We start from the raw sequence: 23017 nt of genomic DNA on the forward strand, positions 1-23017 counted from the left end.
AATGCCACCCTGATACCATCATTCTATGTCATGTGCATCCATTACCATACTCATATGCTTTGTGTTCGACCAACCGAACCACCTCCTATTGTTATACCCTACCCCGCACTTAAATGTACCACATAATGACTGATAATATTATGCATTTATCTTATCTGGTGTCCAGACGATCATTTCGTGCCTCAACGCATTTCCCTGCCACGATACCAGTTCATCAGGAGGCTGATGGGGAGACCGCTATGCAGAGATGCAGCATACGGCCATCATCATACACTGCTTGTAGGCCTACAAGCAGTGTATGATGATGGCCGTATGCTGCATCTCTGGCACGAAATGATCGTCTGGACACCAGATAAGATAAATGCATAATATTATCAGTCATTATGTGGTACATTTAAGTGCGGGGTAGGGTATAACAATAGGAGGTGGTTCGGTTGGTCGAACACAAAGCATATGAGTATGGTAATGGATGCACATGACATAGAATGATGGTATCAGGGTGGCATTAAGTAACGTTTTTCTGTGCTTTGACCGTATTCGTATCTAAATACTCCCCATACCTACCGGTGTTATCTTTGGTCCCTATATTATTATCCCATACCTATCCTCCCTTACCCCCTCTCTAAGACCCATTATCCCATTGTATGCATATGGGTCAGGTTAAGCAAAATAGGGTTACTAAGGGATAGTCGACGAGACCGGGGGCGCCATTTGCGTGATTATTTAGGGGTGCCAACCTCCGCATGATAGGTAGGGACAGGGGTTATAGGGATTGGTAGGGTTAGACTATAGCACCTTAACAGCACACTATTAACCCCTATTCCAAATATCGCGGGTGTCCGATCATCATCTGATAATATTAGGCTAGTGTGTACTTTAAACCATAGATAAAGCAAGAGGTCTGTGGTATCGTGACAATTTGTTATCATTATTGCACATTTCTTCTTTTTGTACCATCTATCGTCTGTTTGCACATTTCTGTAGCGGCATGCCCCTTATGGGTATGGGATATGTTGTAGTCCCGGGAGCATTAGGGCCGACTATTGTTTTGGGTACAAACAACTAATAAGTAGGGAGGTGATATGAGATATCAGATGTGGTATCACCCCTAACAGATAAGAAAAGTACATTAAGAAAGGATATGGTAACGGTAGTCCTAAGTACTTGGTTTTAAATTTTTGGTCACATTGTTGTAGGGCTACGGGTTTTGTCTACTACAATTTTAAATAATTTTCTAAATAAAGGTATTTTTGGTAATAGTTGTTTTTGAATAATATGTTTGATCACTACACCAACCCATTTGTTATTTATATTACCCCGTTGACACAACACTTATAATCTGATGCACTCCGCACAACTTAGAGATAACACCATATTATAAATTCAATTAGTCTAGTTTCCAAATTAGGGTCACGTGTGGGGGGGGTTCCATTGTTTAGGCCATCAGGGGTTCTCCAAATGCAACCTGGAGCCATCAGAGCATTACATCAAAGCCTGCACTCCAGTCACTCCTTCCCTTCCGAGCATTGCCGTGCGCTCAAAGAGTAGTTTTCCATAACGTAGGGGATATTGGAGCACTCAGGGTAAATTGCACAATTTTTGGGGTCCATTTTCTCCTGTTGTGAAAATAAAAAAAAGAAATCGGGACTACAAAAAGTTTTGTTGTAAAAAATGCGTTGTGTTTTTGCTTTTCACGGCTCAACATTATAAATTTCTGTGAAGCACTTGGGGGTTTTAGGTGCTCACCACACGTCTAGCTAAATTCCTTTAAGGGGGTAGGGGGGTCTAGTTTCCAAAATGGTGTCACTTGTGGGGGTTTCTACCAATTAGGCACATCAGGGGGTCTCCAAACGCGACATGGCGACCACTCTCGATTACAGCCAATTTTGTGTTCAAAAAGTCAAGTGGCGCTCCTTCCCTTCCGAGCCCAACTATGCGCCCACACATGGGTAACGGCGTACTCGGGAGAAATTGCACAACACATGTTGGGGTCCATTTTCTCCTGTTACCCTTGTGAAAATAAAAACAAAAAAGTGTCTAAAGTAAAAATTTGTGAAAAAAGTAAAATGTTCATTATTTCCTTCCACATTGCTTCAGTTCCTGTGAAGCACCTGAAGGGTTAATAAACTTCTTGAATGTGGTTTTGAGCACCTTGAGGGGTGCAGTTTTTAGAATGGTGTCACTTTTGGGTATTTTCTGTCATATAGACCCCTCAGTCACCTCGGATGTGATGTCCTTTAACCCCTTCACCCCCGGAGCTTTTTCGTTTTTCGCTCCCCTCCTTCCCAGAGCCATAACTTTTTTATTTTTCCGTCAATTTGGCCATGTGAGGGCTTATTTTTTGCGGGACGAGTTGTACTTTTGAACGACATCATTGGTTTTAGCATGTCGTGTACTAGAAAACGGGAAAAAAATTCCAAGTGCAGTGAAATTGCAAAAAAAAGTGCAATCCCACACTTGCTTGCCTATTTTGCTAGGTTCACTAAATGCTAAAACTGACCTGCCATTATGATTCTCCAGGTCAGTACGAGTTCATAGACACCTAACATGACTAGGTTATTTTTCACCTAAGTGGTGAAAAAAAATTCCAAACTTTGCAAAAAACAAAACAAAACAAAATTGTGCCATTTTCCAATACTCGTAGCGTCTCCATTTTTCGTGATCTGGGGTCAGGTGAGGGCTTATTTTTTGCGTGCCGAGCTGGCGTTTTTAATGATAGCATTTTGGTGCAGATACGTTCTTTTGATCGCCCGTTATTGCATTTTAATGCAATGTCGTGGCGACCAAAAAAACGTAAATCTGGCGTTTCAAATTTTTTTCTCATTACGCCATTTAGCGATCAGGTTAATGCTTTTTTTTTATTGATAGATCGGGCGATTCTGAACGCGGCGATACCAAATATGTGTAGGTTGGGGGGTTTTTTAATTGATTTATTTTGATTGGGGCGAAAGGGGGGTGATTTAAACTTTAATATTTTTTTTATTTTTTTCACATTTTTAAAAACTTTTTTTTTTTTACTTTTGCCATGCTTCTATAGCCTCCATGGGAGGCTAGAAGCAGGCACAGCCCGATCGGCTCTGCTATGCAGCAGTGATCATAAGATCGCTGCTACACAGCAGATTTGCAGGTGTGCTGTGAGCGCCGACCACAGGGGGGCGCTCACAGCCACCGGCAATCAGTAACCATAGAGGTCTCAAGGACCTCTATGGTTACAATGGAGGAGCATCGCCGACCCCCGATCATGTGACGGGGGTCGGCGATGCGCTCATATCCGGCCGCACGGCCGGATGCGGTAGTTAAATGCCGCTGTCTGCGTTTGACAGCGGCATTTAACTAGTTAATAGGCGCGCGCAGATCGCGATTCTGCTCGCGCCTATTGCGGGCACATGTCAGCTGTTCAAAACAGCTGACATGTCCCGGCTTTGATGTGCGCTCACCGCCGGAGCGCACATCAAAGCGGGGGTCCCGACATGTGACGTACTATACCGTCAGATGTCGGGAAGGGGTTAAAAAAAAAATAAAATAAAAAATAAATAAAAGTTGGTTGGAAAAATGAAATCGCTGGTCAACTTTAAACCCTTCTTACTTCCTACAAAAAAAAATTGTTTCCAAAATAGTGCTGCTGTCAAGTAGACATGTGGGAAAATGTTACTTAGTTATGTCACACAAAATAAATCATCTCTGATTAAGGGCATAAAAATTAAAAGCTCGAAAACTGAGAAATTTTCTACAAATTTCTAATATTTTTTGCATTTCTTTGTGAAAATATTGAACAACTTTTACTACGATCATGAAGTACAATATGTTACGAGGAAGCTTTCTTAGAATCGGTGAAACATTCCAGAATTATAACCATAAAGTGACAGTGGTCAGAACTGAAAAAATTGGCCCGGTCATGAAGGTGAAAACAGGCTTCGGGGTGAAACGGTTAAAGAACCATTTTAAGCAAATTTCTATAATGTGCATCGATCCATTTTGTTCCCTCATGTTATAATTTTTATTTTTTTACAGTTGAGCTGTAAACTTTAATGACTGCGTCTGTGACCATCTTACAGCCCCACTCTGGTGGTTATTTATTATTATTTTACCCCTGGTGTCACTAATCTAAATCCTCTGCGCCCAATATTATACTCGCCAGCCCCTGTCTTCATCGGTGCCGCTCTGGTTACCTTCTCCAGTTTACCTGCCGGATCTTTGCTGGGCCAGCTGGAAGTCATTACTTAATGTAAATCTAGGAGAGACACATCGAGGCCGCGCAAGGATCTCAAAGGTGGCGGACCGGGGCGGAGCGGCGTTGGGAACAGCTGAAGGCGTCGGCTGGTCAATATAATACTAGCAGCAGGGAACTTATGTTAGTGACACCACTCCAGCACTGTAATAGAAAAATCGCTGAGTGTTGCTTTAAGAAGGTAGTCCTGTCTTATATCACTGCAATCTATCTGATCCATCCTATATCTCCTTCTTTCCAGATTCTCAGCCGGTGATTAAGGTGGAGCGGGAGTCTCCGGAAGCCTCCACTCCTATGGCTCCTAGTGAGATTTCCTCGTCGCAGGAGCGCGGCGGAGCTCAGTGCACACGTTGCGGGATGTTCTGCAATAACCAGTGCAGAATGGGATTTCAGTGGAATGCAACTGGGATGTATCCTGCATCTCCTATGGATGGAAATCATGGGAAGCCATATATGACTCCTCCACCTGCTTACTTCAATGGGAGCCCAGTATCTCCTGGATATGCCAGTAGGGGTGAAGGAATGTCCCATCCCACCTCTCCGATGGCTGCTTATGGAAATGCAGGAATGGTTCCGTTGTCTCCACACTACCCTGGTCCCAGCTACAGAAATGCCACCGACCCCAGCCCCCCATATCCAGTGCCAGAGCGGCATGGAAATCCAGTCTTTGCTTATGAGCAAATGCCCATGGGGCCACCCAGTAGTCATGTCGGTAAGTGTCCAGTTAGAAGGAAAGCTTGAACCTGTGTCATTTTGTTGCAGGAACATTAGTTGTCGACTAACATTCCTACTGTCCTGAAAAACTGGTCGGAACAAGGCACAAGATTGGTGGTAAATCGGTCTTGTATCCGTACGTGTATGAACGCTCCACGTAGGGCCAAAAACATGATAGCTCTGCTGGGCGGCAGCACAGACACGGTTTATTCTCGGTCACCCTTGCCTTGACTGTTCGTTCCTGTACACAATTTTTTATATATTGGCCCAAAATTCTGTGCGGATTCATTTCTTAAAGGGGCTGTTGACATATATATATATATATATATATATATATATATATATATATATATATATATATATATATATATATATATATATATATATATATATATAATATATATTTTTTATTATTGTTTTTCATCAAGGCTCAGCACCTTTCAAAAAATAATTTTAAAAAAGTCACTCATTCACCTTGGTGCTGCCGGAGTTGCCCACTGTACATCCTGTTTTGCTTGTTCAGACATGTGACCACTTCAGCCAATCACTGGCTGTGATTTATCACATTCCTGCCCCTTCTGGAAGAGGAATCCTGGACACTGGCATTGAACACGGCATCTCTGCAGAGGAATGTCAGGGGCTCGCTAAGATGGTACACGATTTTACTTTTATATCCTGGTGTTACCATGTTAAAAAATGGCCGGGCCGGCTTGGGTAGTGGTACTTTAGTGGTGCGCTGACCACATCTTCATGGCTTGATGCAGCTGGACTGGAATTTAGGCTCTTCCGGTAATTTATTACTTCTGGCGGATGACACCGGTGCGAGGTCCACTGGCCTCAGCTGGGTGTGTGCAATGCTTCGAAGGTCTGATGCTGCTGTAGTATCGGAAATCTGGTCATTTTATTACCATATATACTAGAATATAAGCTGACGTGAATATAAGCCGAGACGCCTAATTTTACCACAAAAAGATGGGAAAACTTATTGACTCGAGTATAAGCCTGGTGTGCATGGCCCCCTCATCCCCCATCCTGGTATGCATGGCTTCCCTTATCCCCCATCCTGGTATGCATGGCTTCCCTTATCCCCCATCCTGGTGTGCATGGCTCCCCTCATCCCCCATCCTGGTGTGCATGGCTCCCCTCATCCCCCATCCTGGTGTGCATGGCTCCCCTCATCCCCCATCCTGGTGTGCATGGCTCCCCTCATCCCCCATCCTGGTGTGCATGGCTCCCCTCATCCCCCATCCTGGTGTGCATGGCTCCCCTCATCCCCCATCCTGGTGTGCATGGCTCCCCTCCTCCCCCATCCTGGTGTGCATGGCTCCCCTCCTCCCCCATCCTGGTGTGCATGGCTCCCCTCCTCCCCCATCCTGGTGTGCATGGCTCCCCTCCTCCCCCATCCTGGTGTGCATGGCTCCCCTCCTCCCCCATCCTGGTGTGCATGGCTCCCCTCATCCCCCATCCTGGTGTGCATGGCTCCCCTCCTCCCCCATCCTGGTGTGCATGGCTCCCCTCCTCCCCCATCCTGGTGTGCATGGCTCCCCTCCTCCCCCATCCTGGTGTGCATGGCTCCCCTCCTCCCCCATCCTGGTGTGCATGGCTCCCCTCCTCCCCCATCCTGGTGTGCATGGCTCCCCTCCTCCCCCATCCTGGTGTGCATGGCTCCCCTCCTCCCCCATCCTGGTGTGCATGGCTCCCCTCCTCCCCCATCCTGGTGTGCATGGCTCCCCTCCTCCCCCATCCTGGTGTGCATGGCTCCCCTCCTCCCCCATCCTGGTGTGCATGGCTCCCCTCCTCCCCCATCCTGGTGTGCATGGCTCCCCTCCTCCCCCATCCTGGTGTGCATGGCTCCCCTCCTCCCCCATCCTGGTGTGCATGGCTCCCCTCCTCCCCCATCCTGGTGTGCATGGCTCCCCTCCTCCCCCATCCTGGTGTGCATGACCCCCATCAGAAAAACATTAAAAAAAACATAAACCATTCTACTTACCTTCCCGGTGCTCTCTCGCAGTGTTCTGTTCTGATGCCAGTAGCGGATTTATGCTTGTAAGCAGCTCGTGGCATTGACATCATGCGCTGCTTACAAGCAGAGGACAGCTGCCGGAATACTCACTGCTCTCCACGCCGGGACTATGGGCATGTGGAGCAATGAATATTCATTGCTTGCTGCAGCGGCCAGACGATTGTGTGCCCGCTACTAAAGGGAATGATTATTCACTGCGCTCCACACCCATGTACTTATTTTACTACAGTTTTGGCATAAGCATATTTGGAAAGCTGAACTCTATATATAGATATAGGTTTACTGCACCCAAACCAAATGATGAGTATTTCAGCTTTTCCATCTATAGAAATATGATCCAACTCTTTTTTTTTTTTTTTTTTTTTTTTTTTTTATTTCTATTCTCAAAGTTTGTGTCAAAAAACACTTGAAGCCTCTCCGTGCAAAGGTCAGTTATGCAGTGAGAGAGGTGGCCATTTCTGTACACAGAACCTCTTGGAATGAGTGCAGACAGGACTCTGCTACACATGTATATAGAGCAGCCCCTGAATAGTGTGTACATGAAGAAAAGCAGAACCTAATTGGCACAATTTATTTTGTCATTTCAGATCTTGAGAACCGAAATCGGAATCATCTTACTCACATGCGCGATGCAATGTTTCATGATCGGAGGAATCCTTTGTCGCCGTGTCCTGGCTGCGGAGCTTTTTGCAATAATCAGTGTGGAATAAACATTCACTGGGAACAAAGAAGGTTGCACCATCCTATGCCGGGGCCAACTGAGGGAGCCCAGGGGCATCGATACACTTCTCCTCCCAACCCATACTTTAGTGGTGGAGTAAATCCTCCACCTTACTCAAATATCCGCCCTCCGGTCAGGCACGGTGCCCCTCCAATAAATGTTCAGGGGAATCCTGGGATGATGCCGGTATCCTCACCATATACAGGATATCGAGGGCCTGGAGATTCAAAGTCTCCAAACTTTTTTCCCAACAAGCCAGAGCTCCCTGTGGGCAATGGCATACATGGAAACAACATGGCAGTCTCGTCGCCTCATGGAGCTAACCAGGGTGTGAAGTACGGAATGGTGCCTGCAAACAGCAGCAGCAGTCATAAGAGGTCACAATCTATGTCTCCCTTGGCAGCTCTTGAAACCATGCCGGTGTTTGCAGCCATTAATAGTCCTGGTGCTGTTGGTGACCAGAGGAATAGACATTTACCCCAAACGGTGACCAGTAGTGATAATGGCAGAGACCGAAACCTGATTCCTCCTTATAACAGTCAACAACCACAACAACATTTTTCTATCCATGGTTCCAAAATTACCAGATTACATCAAGTGACTTCAGCGACTGGGCAGCTGAAAACCGGGGAAACGGCTGTAAATAAGACTTCCTTGCCATTAGATGGAGGGGACAAAGCTTCCAAACAAGCTCTTCCCTCATCCTCCACTTTTCATGCTCAAGATATGAAGCAGGTCATAGTAAATGAAAGTCATGCCACTAAAAGGCCTGCTTCCCAAACTGCTTCAGAAAGTGGGCTTCCTGTAAAAAGAGCCAGTCCACCAGTGATCATAGTCGACTGTGACGAACAAAAACGCACTCCGGTGGCAAGATCCGCTGGGAATAACCAAGGTTCCGCTTGCGTTATGCCTCCGACCAGTAAACCGGGTCCTCCTGTGGTGATTGTTGGAATCCAGGTCCCTAAGAAAACTCTGACACCTGAAATTAGAGAAAATAGGAGACAAACACCACCTATTACCATCAGTAATGTTCGGAGTACAGGCAAATCGGAAAAAAGGTGCCCGACACCACCAATCACCATCAGTAATGTTCGCAGTGCTGGAACTCCAGAAATTAAACAAATGAGGCCCCCAACTCCACCAATTACCATCAGCAACGTTCGGAGTACCAGCACTCCTGAAGTGAAAGATAATAAGCGCCAGACACCACCAATTACCATCACTAATATCCGAAGTTCTGGAATTTTTTTCCCTCCGTCTCCCAGAGGGCCAATGGAAGCAAAGAAGGACTCCAATACGATCATAATAATTGATGACAAGGATGGGGAAGGAATGACGGAACCGCCACGCACTTCTCCCGCCAGTAGCTCAAATATTGAGCTTAAAACTTCTGCACCTGTGACGCCTCAAGCAACCAAACCCATAAGTAACCGGGAAACTCCTCCTGCTGCTCTTCCTTCCTCAACCAATAAAACAATCCAAACTCAAGGTGCTCAACAGGGTGGTGCAGTTTTGGTCAACAAAGTTCAGGTGCCACAGCCCTCTCCTATTATTGTCACTGGAGGTACAAATCTTGGCAACCAGCAATTGTCTGTCCCTGTGAACGGCAACCAAAGTATCATGCTGACTTTCCCTGTCTCGGTCGGTAGTTCAGGAATCGTGCTTGCAACACCCCTGAATATTGCAGAAAACCAGATCTCTGGCATAAAACAGAACAACAGAGTGACCATTAATAAGAACACAAGACTCGTGCAAACAAATGCCGTTAACGCTCCCAGAACTGTCAATCCTAAATTTAGCTCTGTGGCTATCACACCAGTAATTGGGCAAACAAATACACTTTCTGTACCTCCTGGGCAAGCAAAACCTGTGGCCATCAATGTTAACCAAACGGGCACCAGCAACAGTGCCCTCGGTGTAAAAAACTCTAACCTCCCAAAGGTTGGTGGTGCAGCCCTCAAGGCCATTCCGGTGTCTGCTGCGGGAAATCCGCCGCTGGGACAAACTATTCCACTCTTTGTAGATGCTAATTCTGGGTTAATTCTAACTGGATCTGCTGTTCCTTCCAAGGATAATGTCTCGTCCGGCATTGGCAATGCAACTGTCGTCACCGTAAATGGTAATGTCGTTGGTGGAAAACTGGCATTTAGCAACCTCTCCCCTGTAAATGGACTTTACATAGGCAATAATGCTCTGACTGGCAATGCCAATAACTTTAATAGTAAAGGAACATTGAGCATCAACAATCCCACCATCCTCACCCTGAATGGCAATTTAGGCATTGGTAATTCGGGATCCGTTGCAGCACCAATCGCGAATATTGCTTCTGTTGGTGCAAATAGGACTTTGCAGGTGGCTGCCCAGACTTCGGCTCCTACTGTTTTAGGGAACGCTAGTCAGCAGAATACCGTGTTTATAAGAAAAATTGGCGAGCAGAGTGGGGTATCCACCCAGCCCCACAGTGAGCAGCATCCAACCATTGTATTGGAAAGACTGTTTAAATGCAGCAAATGTGATCAGAAGTTTAATTCCCTCGAGAACTTGACTTCCCATCAAACTAGTCACAAGCTCACGGGGGTCCCAGCAGGCGGCCATGCTGGCGAATCAGCCTCCAAAAACTCTAATCCAGGAACGAGAGAGGATGATGCTCCGACCATATTGTACACTACACAGGGAGACGATGGCAGCACGGTCTACGTCGTTACAGTATAGAGCAGCCTAAAGATGTTAAACGTTGTCCTTTTAATTTTTTGGTAGTTACAAGACTTTTTTTTGTCGTTGTGGGTTTGGGGGGTTCTATATGTGTAAATGACATGATAGAAAATTAGATTTTCAATGTGTTGTCTCAGATTTCAAGATTCCTCGACCTTCGTCTGGAACTTGTGTAGAACATCGGCATGTTCGTTGTAGGATACTTGCCTTTTTACCACTGGCTGTTTAACCAGAAAGGGAAAAGTTAGTTTAGAAATGTAAAATTGTAAATAGTGCACTGTACCGAAAGCAAATCGCGTCACCTCTCCCCACTACGGCTTCCCTAACTTCCACACATCAAGAGGCGCTCGAGTTCCTGCTGAGCTGGTCATGGACCGAGCCGGGTTACGACAAAGTGCAGACGCCATGTACGCCATTAATAACTATAATAACGAGGTGACGGTAGCGTAAGGCTGTATTTACACTATGCAGCAGTCCTGCAAAAGTTCTTCTGTTGTGCAATTTCATGTAGTATCACGTGACCACAGCTTTAAAGACGTACAAAACGTGTCGTATGGTCGTCTGCCCACGTCTACCGTCAGTATCCGCAGCAACCCTGTGGTTCTCTGCTGTTTTTGAGGCTGTAAATGTAAGTCCGCCAACGACCTGATGGTAGGGGGGGGGGGGGAACAAAAAACAGTTGGCTTCAAGGTGCTATGAAGGACAAACAGATTCCCGTTAACTTCACACTGGTGGGGGGTGAAGTAGTTGTTTTTTGTTTGTTTTGCCATAAAGCTACACGTTAGCACCAGGTACACTGAAGCACCTTGCCCTGTACATACAACTGCAGCTTCTATTCATCCTGCCCTTAAAGGGGTTATCTGGTTTTCTTCCGTGTTGCAGTTTGTAAAAAAATAAAATAATTGTACTTTAGTCGGCCTTTCCAGGTCCAGCGTTGAGGCTTCTGGTGTGTTTTAACAGACAGTGGGAGAAGAGACTCGGCACCCGACCTGGGGAACGTGAAAACAGCAATTTTATTTTGTGGACAGGGTTTTGTTTTTTTTCAGAACTAGAAAAATATTGGCCATATTTACTGTATCACTAGTCAAGAGTGTAGAACGACCCATGTTTAGAGTGGGAACGCGTCCATAGTGGTTGCAGCCAAGATTTATCTAGAGAAGTTTATATGTTTAAATTGCTAATTGCAGTTTTTCAAAAATGTGATGTGGGCTAACGAGTATTTACTGGGATTATTAAAAAGTTTTGGTGACATTTTCCCTACAAGTTTTTGCATTGGCTCTGTTGAGAGCCAAATTGTACCAAGGACCAGCTAGGGATTAAGTACATAAAGCAGTTTACTGTAATACTATGGAAAATTCCTTTGTGAGCAAACAAGACATTCCAACGAAACCAAAAGTGGGCAAGAAACCAAAGCGGGGGATGCCGGTGGCCAGTGACTGTGCAGGCCATCAATAAGCCACAAATGTGGATCACGGTCTGCTGGGACTACTCTGGTGGCTAGACGGGCAGAGGACTGAGCGCTCTCCTTACTCCTGACCTTCCTGCTGGAAACAGAAGACAATTCGGGCACAAAGTATATTCAGGATCCTAATATTTAAATAAGTATTTCTGAGATTCAGATTTACTTTCTCATGTGGTGTTATACATTTTCTTCACTGGAGAAAACCCCTAAAATCTACCTGCTCCTTACTACAGGTGTGCACCCACCCATTGTAATAAAGTCTTATTACTGGAGGTGGGGGACTCCTGGAATTATGAGCTACTGAATGAGATGCGAGAAAATTGCTTTGTTTGGATTAGATAGCTTTTTTTTGTTTGTTTGTTTGTTCAGATTGGAAAAAGGCTCAATCCACTGGCATATCTTCATTTTTGGGCTATGTGCACACGATACAGATTTAGTGCGGATCCGCAGCGGATTTTTCCACGCAGAAACGCTGCAGATCCGCACTGTGATTTACAGTACAATGTAAATCAATGGGGAAAAAAAGCTGTGCGGAAAAATCTGCGGATTTAAAAGAAGTGCGTGTCACTTCTTTTGTGCACAAAATCCTCGGCAAATTTGCACCTGCGGTTTCTGCCAGGAGATGCGGATTTTGTGCAGAAAATTCTGCACCCCATTCCACAAGTGTACACAGCCTTAGTTTTGCAATTCGTTTTTATGTTTCAGCACTGGCATAAAAATTTCTGTAAGGCAATAAGCAGGTAGCATCCACTTCTATGGGGATTATATGTTATTTTGCAGTGTGAGGGGTAGTGAGCGCTGCCATTTTTCCATTATATTTACGTCCTCAAGACTTTCACTGCCAGGAGTCCGAGGCAGTACCCTTCATGGTGTGCCCGCAGCCCAGTCGTGATTGGGCAACCCTGAGAGATTCTGAATTCATTGCACTTATGCCTATATAGTAATTTGTTTTCCTGACCCCAGTCTATATAAGAGCTATTGGTTTCTTGGACCAAAGCTTACAGGCTTCCCAATAAGGTCACCACACATGGCGCCGTGCCGCCCTCATCACCGCACACAGTGACGTCACGTTCTGGTTGCTGCCAACAGTTGAACTTGTAAATATTTTGTATCAGTGTTTTGTTAACCAATGTAGTGTTACGTACCTGACCTGTCACTTCTACCTCAACATGCGGTCCCGGGGTACACAGCCTTCTGTTTTCGATTTTTCACATAACTTTGTACTCAATAAATATTTTAAAGTCCGACCTTGACTCTAGAGCTTTTTGTTTTCTTTTATTACAAGAAATCTACAATGGATTTTGCTGCTTAATGCTTGCAAAAAGCAGAAAAGAATTAAATTATTCCTTACTGGGGTAGATTTGATGGTCAAGTGGCCTATAACAGTAATCCAGTTCTTAAAGTTTATATCTAACTTGTAGTAACTAGTTTGACGCTTCACCCTTACTGTCGATCAGACCAGTTACGTAGTGCACAGCGCTACGGCAGCTTTCCTTCTGGATGACCTGATGATTTTAAAGAAGATCTTCAATGTATTGATCAGTGATCAAATTAATTCTTGCCAACCAAAGTCCCAGTAAGGACCTGCTATAACTTTCTGCTGGTTACGGGGGAGATGGAGCTGATCACGTGGTCGCTGCGGACACCACATCCTGTTTAATACAATTTTATGGGGTCGTTCTATGTACGTGACAGACGATCATGACTGCAAATGTTTTAATAAAGAAGTTTATGGTTTACCCCTTAATTACTAAATCCGTGAGCCCTTTTCCATTTCAACTCCTTACATTCCTATTTGTCACATAGCCACACGGTTGTGAGATGATTTCTAAATAGGTATGTAATAACCCCTTAGTGACAGCCAGCATACAAGTACTGCATCCCACCATTATCACTACATGAGGTGGGCTCCGGAGCTGAGCCCGCTCCATACTGCACATCAGTTTAACCTTATAAATGGAGGCCATTAATAATGACAGCTATCAGAACATAACAACACAATCACAGGGGGGTGATCGGTTGTGATAGCAGCCACCGGCCTACTGAATACACTCCTGCCTGCCATGTTTATAGCCCACCATGAAGCTCCTATTTGCCAAGTGCTTCAGAGACCATCATTTTCACAATACACTGCAATACTGTAAAACTGGTGCATTGAGTAATTGATCTCGGGTTCAAGTCTTCAAAAGGACTAATGAAAACTGCAAAAAAAACATTAAAAATGTAAAAACACAAACATAAAATAATTTAAAATACTGCCCTCCTTTTTCCCAAATTTAAATGGTGAAATATAAAGATTATTATATTTTGTATTGCCATAAGAGCAATTACCAGGAGTAAAAAATAAAAATGAAAAACATTTAGAAGCTGAAGGCCAAAATGAAAAAAAAAGAATCAAGATGCCAATCGAATTGGCATTTTTCAGTCACCGTTTCTCCCCAAAAAATTGAATAAAAATGCTGTACCTCACAATGATGTGAATAAAAAACATCCAGTTGATATGGAAACCTATATGGAAAGTTTTAGGAGAATCGCAAAAGGTTTCACACGTTTGCCAGTTTTGATCAAATGAGAGAGTCGAAGACAAGGGCACACAACCAGTGTCTGTTAGTGTACGGACTTTTGAGTTTCGGACGCCCGGTCACAAGTTTTTATTAAAACCACAACGACAAGGAGAATTAGGAATGGCTATTACATTTCATTACCTAAGACAAGATATTTAAGTTTGGAATAACAAAATAATAAATTATAGATTCTGTCAAATTCCTTTCAAACTAGCTCTGTCCAGCTTACTATACTTATAGAAACAAAGGAGTGATTAACACAAAGACACCTCTATATAAGATACAACGCCCTGGGATATTGCTTTTATGAATAACCATTATAAAGCTAATACTAAAATATAAAATTATCAGCGACTATATAGGTAGATTTGTCTAAATAATAAAGCAAAGTATAAATATTTCCCATAACAATTCCTCCCTTTTTATTATTTACAGGCCATGTATCCATCAGCTACCTCTCCATGCTATGACAACCTGGAGAGGACGAATCCTGTTCACCGACAGACATCTTGTTTGTAAATCTTGTCATATACCGGTGCTTCTCACAAAATTAGAATATCATCAAAAAGTTAATTTATTTCAGTTCTTCAATGCAAAAGTGAATCTCCTATATTCTATAGAGACATTACACAGAGTGATCTATTTCACATGTTTATTTCTGTTAATGTTGATGATTATGGCTTACAGCCAATGAAAACCCAAAAGTCATTAAGTAAATTAGAATACTTTATAACACCGGCTTGAAAAATGATTGTAAAATCTGAAATGTTGTCCTACTGAAACGTATGTTCAGTAAAGGAGGGGACAATACAAATATCTCTCCTAGGATCTGTTTATACCAAGGAAGGCACTCACAAGGGGGCATTCTCTGCGACTGGAGGAGAGAAGGTGTTTCCACCAACATAGAAGAGGATTCTTTACTGTTAGGGCAGTGAGAATCTGGAATTCCTTGCCTGAGGAGGTGGTGATGGCAAACTCAGCCGAGGGGTTCAAGAGAGGCCTGGATGTGTTCCTGGAGTGTACCAATATTGTATCTTACAGTTATTAGGTTCTTTAGATCTGGGGATTTATTCTGACGGAATATAGGCTGAACTGGATGGACGAATGGTTTTTTTTGGCCTTGCCAACTATTACTATAAATGCACTCAATACTTGGTCGGGGCTCCTTTTGCATCAATTACTGCATCAATGCGGCGTGGCATGGAGGCGATCAGCCTGTGGCACTGCTGAGGGGTTATGGAAGCCCAGGTTGCTTTGATAGCAGCCTTCAGCTCGTCTGCATTGTTGGGTCTGGTGTCTCATCTTCCTCTTGACAATTCTCCATAGATTCTCTATGGGGTTAAGGTCAGGCGAGTTTGCTGCCAATCAAGCCCAGTGATACTGTTGTTTTTACACCAGGTATTGGTACTTTTGGCAGTGTGCATAGGGGCCAAGTCCTGCTGGAGAATGACATTTCCATCTCCAAAAAGCTTGTCGGCAGAGGGAAGCATGAAGTGCTCTAACATTTCCTGACAGACGGCTGTGCTGACTTTGGTCTTGATAAAACCCAGTTTACCTACGCCAGCAGATGACATGGCTCCCCAAACCATCACTGATTGTGGAGACTTCACACTAGACCTCCAGCAGCTTGGATTGTGGCCTCTCCACACTTCCTCCAGACTCTGGGACCTTAATTTCCAAATGAAATGCAAAATTTACTTTCATCTGAAAACACCTTGGACCACTGACAACAGTCCGGTTCTTTGTCTCCTTGGTCCAGGTAAGACGCTTCTGGCGTTGTCTATTGGTCATGAGTGGCTGACACAAGGAATGTGACACTTGTAGCCCATGTCCTGGACACCTCTGTGTGTGGTGAAGCAATGGCTCCAGCAGCAGTCCACTCCTTGTGAATCTCCACCACATTATCGAATGGTCTTTTCTTAACAATCCTTTTAAGGCTGCGATTATCCCGGTTGCTTGTACAGCTTTTTCTACCACACTTTTTCCTTCCACTCAACCTATTAATATTCTTGGATACAGCACTCTGTGAACAGCCGGCTTCTTTAACAATGACCTTTTGTGGCTTCCCTCTCCTTGTAGAGTGAGTTAATGACGCCTTCTGGACACCTGTCAAGTCAGCAGTCTTCCCCATGATTGTGGAGCCTACTGAAACGGACCTTTTTAAACCATTAGGAAGCCTTTGCAGGTGTTTTTTTTTTTTTTTTAATTATTCTGATTTACTGAGAGTGACTTTTGGGTTTTCATTTACTGTAAGCCATAATCAACATTAACAGAAATAAACATGTGAAATAGATCACTGTGTGTAATGACTCTATATAATATATGCGCTTCACTTTTTGTATTGAGGAACTGAAATAAATTAACTTTTTGATGATATTCTAAATTTGTGAGAAGCATCTGTACATGAATGTTATTACCTTTTCCCAGATTGCACGCTGCAGCGAATGCCTTCAGCTCAGTCTCTGGCGCAGAGCAGTTGGAGGAGAGTGGCTCTTACCATTGTGGACTACGGCATACCTGGTGATGAATCGTCTCTGACCATTGATTTATACAAAATACTCAGCAGATCGGTTAGTGAGGGGGACGTCACTGATATCTAACAAGCCCTATGTTTCCGCCTCCATCAATGCCTGACAGTCATGTTCATGTGTCAATGTCAGACTGAGCTTCCTCATCTGCTAGTTTACAGGGGCAGGCTTCGGTGCTCTGTTCCTCCTTTCCCACACTGATATTCTCCCTTTTCTAAATCCACTAATAGTCGTGTCTCTGGATGTAGAACATTACAGCGTTTGATAGTTATATGGGGGAATATTAAGCAGGGAGGTTATAAGGAACAATAAGACCTCCTGTCTGGAAGTCTTGGACGTTATCATGTATCACCGCATTCTGGGCAGCACCTATAGGGTACTACTGTACACAGAGCGTTGTAGACCTGGTTTAAGTTTTACTGTCACCGGGGGAATGGGTAGTTTTCCCAAATTAAGTCTGTGACGTGCCCACAGCTGGCTGGGTATGTTCTCGAGCCAAGTAGGTAGGGAATGGGGATTGGAGAGACTACTGTCCAGGGCTGTAGGAAGTGTCCGGGACAGGTCACTACGCAGAGGGCCTTCATCTTTGGGGGTAGTCATCTTCATCTTGGAGTAAATTTTATGCAGGCTCCAATTTTATGCAATACATCTGTCCCTAAAGAATTAGGATACATCAGAGTGACTAAAACCTGGGTCACAACTGAAATTGAATCAAGCTAGTAGGTTGTCCCTTTACCCCTTCACAAGTTACATATTCGGGTGAGTATGCAATCTGAGATGTGTTCCTGAATTATTAATGTACAAGCTTCTATCATGGATGAAACCGTTTCTCTCCCCAGGAAAATGGGGACAGTGAGTGTGGGTCCCTGGGTGGTGACAATGGGGCACAGGGAGGCATCTGGATTGCCAGTTTCCTATGGGGGGATTCAGGATAGTAGCTATTGATTTTGTAGGACATTTGGCCAAATAATTTCCTTTTTGCCCACAAGACCAACATTTACTTTGCGGCAATCTCTATTTCTTAGTTGATGGTTACTTCCCTCTTCCCTTTCTGGCTGCATGGGTCCTAATTAACTCTTTCTTTAACATGCTTTCTAGATCAGCACCCTGAGCTATTTCCTTCAGTTCAACCCATTGCATATTTCGTCACTTTGTGCGACTAGTAAGTACTGTCTGGACTATAGGTCCAAGGCCATTCCTGAAACACTGCAGCAATTGTAAGGGGTCACCGTAATATGACAGACTAGATCCCCCCTGTGGCTGATATGTCTCCTCAACATCCTGGAGACGCATTCTGTTAGAGGTCCGGGAGATGGGTAACGAGAGCAATGAGCTCACTGGGGGGCCAGGGCCAATGTGTTGTTATTGGCTATAACTGTGGTGGATCATGTACCAGAAAGCTATTTTCTATCCTAGGAGGTAGAACGTGTACATGACTCGTGGTCCTCATGGGGCAGCCATGGACATGGGGACCCACAGAACACAACCCCAGTGGATTCTGTTGAAGTTTTACATCAAGTACAGAGACTACAGGGCTCTCTGCGTTTTCATACTATCATAATTACATACTCAGTTCTATGTCTATTTCCTTTGATTTACTTTCACTAATTGACTCTTCTACTTCTAAAGGTACCGTCACACTAAGCGACGCTGCAGCGATACAGACAACGATGCCGATCGCTGCAGCGTCGCTGTTTGGTCGCTGGAGAGCTGTCACACAGACCGCTCTCCAGCGACCAACGATGCCGAGGTCCCCGAGTAACCAGGGTAAACATCGGGTTGCTAAGTGCAGGGCCGCGCTTAGTAACCCGATGTTTACCCTGGTTACCAGTGTAAAATGTAAAAAAAACAAACAGTACATACTCACCTTCGCGTCCCCCGGCGTCCGCTTCCTGCACTGACTGAGCGCCGGTCCTAACAGCAGAGCGGTGACGTCACCGCTCTGCTGTGCTTTTTCACTTTACGGCCGGCGCTCAGTCAGTGCAGGAAGCGGACGCCGGGGGACGCGAAGGTGAGTATGTACTGTTTGTTTTTTTTACATTTTACACTGGTAACCAGGGTAAACATCGGGTTACTAAGCGCGGCCCTGCGCTTAGTAACCCGATATTTACCCTGGTTACCAGTGTAAAACATCGCTGGTATCGTTGCTTTTGCTGTCAAACACAACGATACACGGCGATCTGACGACCAAATAAAGTTCTGAACTTTAACCAACGACCAGCGATATCACAGCAGGATCCTGATCGCTGCTGCGTGTCAAACACAACGATATCGCTATCCAGGACGCTGCAACGTCACGGATCGCTAGTGATATCGTTTAGTGTGAAGGTACCTTAACCAGATCATGGCCAGCTCAAGTCTGCTGTTATCTTTTTTCCAATAATCCTTCCCAATTGCAAATAAACTTCTCTCATTCCATCTTAGTTGTTTCACTATATCACATACAGGGGCGAGGGTGGTACCTCGGAGGTTATCATTATTTATTTATACAGCACCATTAATTCCATGGTGCTGTACACGAGAAAAGGGGTTACATACAGGGTTATACATATCATTTACAGTACATAAATTTACAATGACAGATCAGTACAGAGGGGAGAGGACCCTGTCCTTGTGGACTTACATTCTTCGGGATAATGGAGAAGAGACAAGAGGTCGGGGTGCTGCAGCACTAGTGGTGGTGAGGCGGCAGCTCGGGTGGTTGGTGACGTGGTAGCAGCTCGCGTGGTTGGTGAGGCGGCAGAATGGTTATTGCAGGCTGTAGGCTTTCCTGAAGAGATGGGTTTTCAGGTTCCATCTGAACAATCCGAGGGTGGTGGATAATCGGACGTGTTGAGGCGTGGAATTCCAGAGGATGGGGGATATTCGGGAGAAATCTTGGAGGCGGTTGTGTGAGGAATGAATAAGTGTGGAGGAGAGTAGGAGGTCTTGGGAGGATCGAAGATTATGTGAGGGTAGATAGTGGGAGATTAGTTCAGAGACATAGGGAGGGGACAGGTTGCTTACTTCCTTTCAGTTGTCAGTCCGTTGACTGTAACTTTAATGCTCCCAGTTATCCAAACAACTGAATGGACTCATAGAGTCTTAACCGCAGAAGACTACTCTTCTCTCAGCACAAATTTGCTCCCAAGAGAAGGATTCCAACTCCCAGAACCAGTGTTCTCGCAAGAGAAGAATTTTCAGGAAATATTAACATCAGGTAACCAGACCTTTGTACCTGTGCAACTTTGACACACAACCAATTAACAATCCAAAAGCTATACTACCGATAGTTATTATTGCAGTTACTTCCACTAGTCAAAAGAACATGTTATGGGAGAATAAGTTCTTTTTTTGCAAAACCTTTATCCACTTCCTCTGATTCAAACAGATTACATCTAGCACAAAAGAGGAGGATTACTTAATGGCAGATTATTATTAAACTACTTAATCAAGAAGTTCCCTGGAGTTGGCACAGCTTGACAATTAAATCTGTGTTGTCTCCCCTCTCTGGCTATTGTTTCTCAGTCTGGTTATACTGACTGGATGGACTACTCCTCCTATCATGATATTTCCTCTCTTGAGTTCACAGTGAACAGGTAGTGAGGACAGCTATTCTGATTCATCAACACAATTATACAAAACATCAGTCACTCAATCCACACTCCAAAATCGCTGGCACAAAATCATGCATTCATGCATGGATTCAGTGCCTCTTTCAAGAGTATGGAGGTGTTCGATCCCTATTGTCAGGGCCTTCCCCTCCCCTTTACCATCCTGTTGTGTGTGTTTATCCGTCTGCTGGACCGACCCCTGTTGGGCCGTGACAGTGGAACTGCGAAGATGCCTGACCAGAATCGTTTGGCAAGGTTGGCTATTTGTCACTTCATTCAATGTTCATTCAATCATCAGTTATACATCTAAAGACACATTGAAACATGTAACAGACTACAATTGACATATGCAAAAATTAAAATACAAAGTTTCAACAGAGTTTCTCTTGTTCAGACCACCAATTACCCGTCCCAGAGCCCTCTAGGTAACCCTGAATTTTTAGTAACAATGGATTACTCACCGCAGCTCATTCAGTGGTTCCAAGGGAGATCTTTGCAGTCAGGTCCAAAGGAGTTCCAGTTCTGACAATCCCGCGTTTCAGCACCATGTAATGTTGTAGAAACCTAGATAGAAAGTTTTAGGACAAACTCCAAAAGTTTCACGTTTGCCAGTTTTGATCAAATCAGAGAGTTGATCGATTGGAGACAAGGGCACACAACCAGTTTCTGTTAGCGTACTGGCTTTTCTGAGTCTGAGATGCCCAGTCACAAGTTTTCATTTCAATAATAAAGATAAGAAGTGGGAATGGCTCTTACATTACGATACCTGAGACAGAAGATATTTTAGTTGGGAATAACAAAATCTTAAATAATGGATTCTGTCAAATTCATTTCAAACTAGCTCTGTCCAGCTTACTATACCTTCAGAAACAAAGGAATGTTTAACAGAAAGACACCTCTATATAAGATACAACACCCTGTCATGTTGCTTTTATGAATAACACTTATAAAGCTATTACTAAAATACACAATTATCAGAGATATATAAGTAGATTTAATTGTCTAAATAATAATCAAAGCTAAGTATAAATATTTACCATAACACAGCCACTTAAAAAAAAACGAAATCACAAAAACTAAAAAGTTGGTATTGCTGTACTGGCACTGACCTGGAAAATAATTTTGCACATGGAGCATCATAAAAATGAAACCCCCAAATGATGAGGGTTCACCAGAGTTCAATCCTAAGCCCCCTAATATTTTCTCGATATACCATATATACCAGCGATTCTGTTTGCTGTCTCTGTTATATGTTCCCTGCATTTGAAGCTTTCCAAAATTGAACTCCTTGTGTTTTCTCCCTCTACTAACCTACATAAACCTGATATTTGCATCTCTGTGTGCTTGTACCATAACTAGATTAATATTAGAACATCACCCAGTAATTGACACGATCCATGTTCTTATATCTTTTGTCCTACCACTATCTGTATTTGCATATCTGACCATTGTATATGCATAACCATCGTGTATATAGTGTATTGTCTAGTGTAACCTTAAGGCAATTAAATATATAATTTAACCCAGGGGTGGACATACTGCATATGTGCAGCTGGTGCAGCAGGGACAGGACGACTGATTGTCATTGAAGGAAACATGGATGTGGCCAAGATACAGAGATATCCTGGATGAAAACCTCTTCCAGAGTGTTCTGACCTCAGACTTGGCCGAAGGTTCATCTTCCAACAAGACAATGACCCTAAGCACACAGGTAAAATAACAAAGGAGCGGCTTCAGAACAACTCTGTGACCATTCCTGACCGGCCCAGCCAGAGCCCTGACCTAAACCCAATGGAGCATCTCTGGAAAGACCTGAAAATGGCTTCCACCAACGTTCACCATCCAACCTGACGGAATTGGAGAGGATCTGCAAGGAAGAATGGCCGAGGATCCCCAAATCCAGGGGTGAAAAACTTGTTCCATCATTCCCAAGAAGACTCATGTCTGTACTAGCCCAAAAGGGGCTTCTACTCAATACTGAGCGAAGGGGCTGAAGACTTATGACCATGGGATATTTCAGGTTTTCTTTTTTAATAAATTTGCAAAAATGTCTACATTTCTGTTTTTTTTTCAGTCAAGATGGGGTGCAGAGTGGACATTGAGAAAAAAAAATAACTTTTTTGAAGTTACCAAATGGCTGCAATGAAACAAAGAGTGAAAAATTTAAAGGGGTCTGAATACTTTCCGTACCCCACTGTATATATAATTTTTTTGTGTTTTTCATGCTGCTTTCGCTCTTGCAAATTTTTTTCATAGATACTTAGATCACTCCTAATGCACATGTGTAATTGAAACAAACTATTAGTGGCAATACATTGCGATATAATAGTCTTTTTTTTTTTCTGCATCATTTATTCCCACATCTTGTGGTTGCTATGTACCGTATTTTCCGGCGTACAAGACGACTTTTTAACCCCTGAAAATCTTCTTAAAAGTCGGGGGTCGTCTTGTACGCCGGGAATCGCCTTGTAC

The 23017-nt window shown here is 44.0% G+C and overlaps 1 protein-coding gene across 1 annotated transcript in view; it reads left to right on the forward strand.

Annotated features, from left to right (window-relative positions):
• LOC143781360 (uncharacterized) overlaps positions 1-13107 on the forward strand; it is a 31496-nt gene extending 18389 nt beyond the window's left edge. The window contains exons 4-5 of the mRNA XM_077267927.1: positions 4470-4940; positions 7553-13107. Of these exons, the coding sequence (XP_077124042.1) occupies positions 4470-4940; positions 7553-10398 (3317 nt within the window). The 3' untranslated portion in view covers positions 10399-13107. The remainder of the gene's footprint in view (positions 1-4469; positions 4941-7552) is intronic.
• The last annotated feature ends 9910 nt before the right edge of the window (positions 13108-23017 follow it).

Source organism: Ranitomeya variabilis, chromosome 6, assembly GCF_051348905.1.
Source record: "Ranitomeya variabilis isolate aRanVar5 chromosome 6, aRanVar5.hap1, whole genome shotgun sequence".
NCBI classification, from domain to species: Eukaryota; Metazoa; Chordata; class Amphibia; order Anura; family Dendrobatidae; genus Ranitomeya; species Ranitomeya variabilis.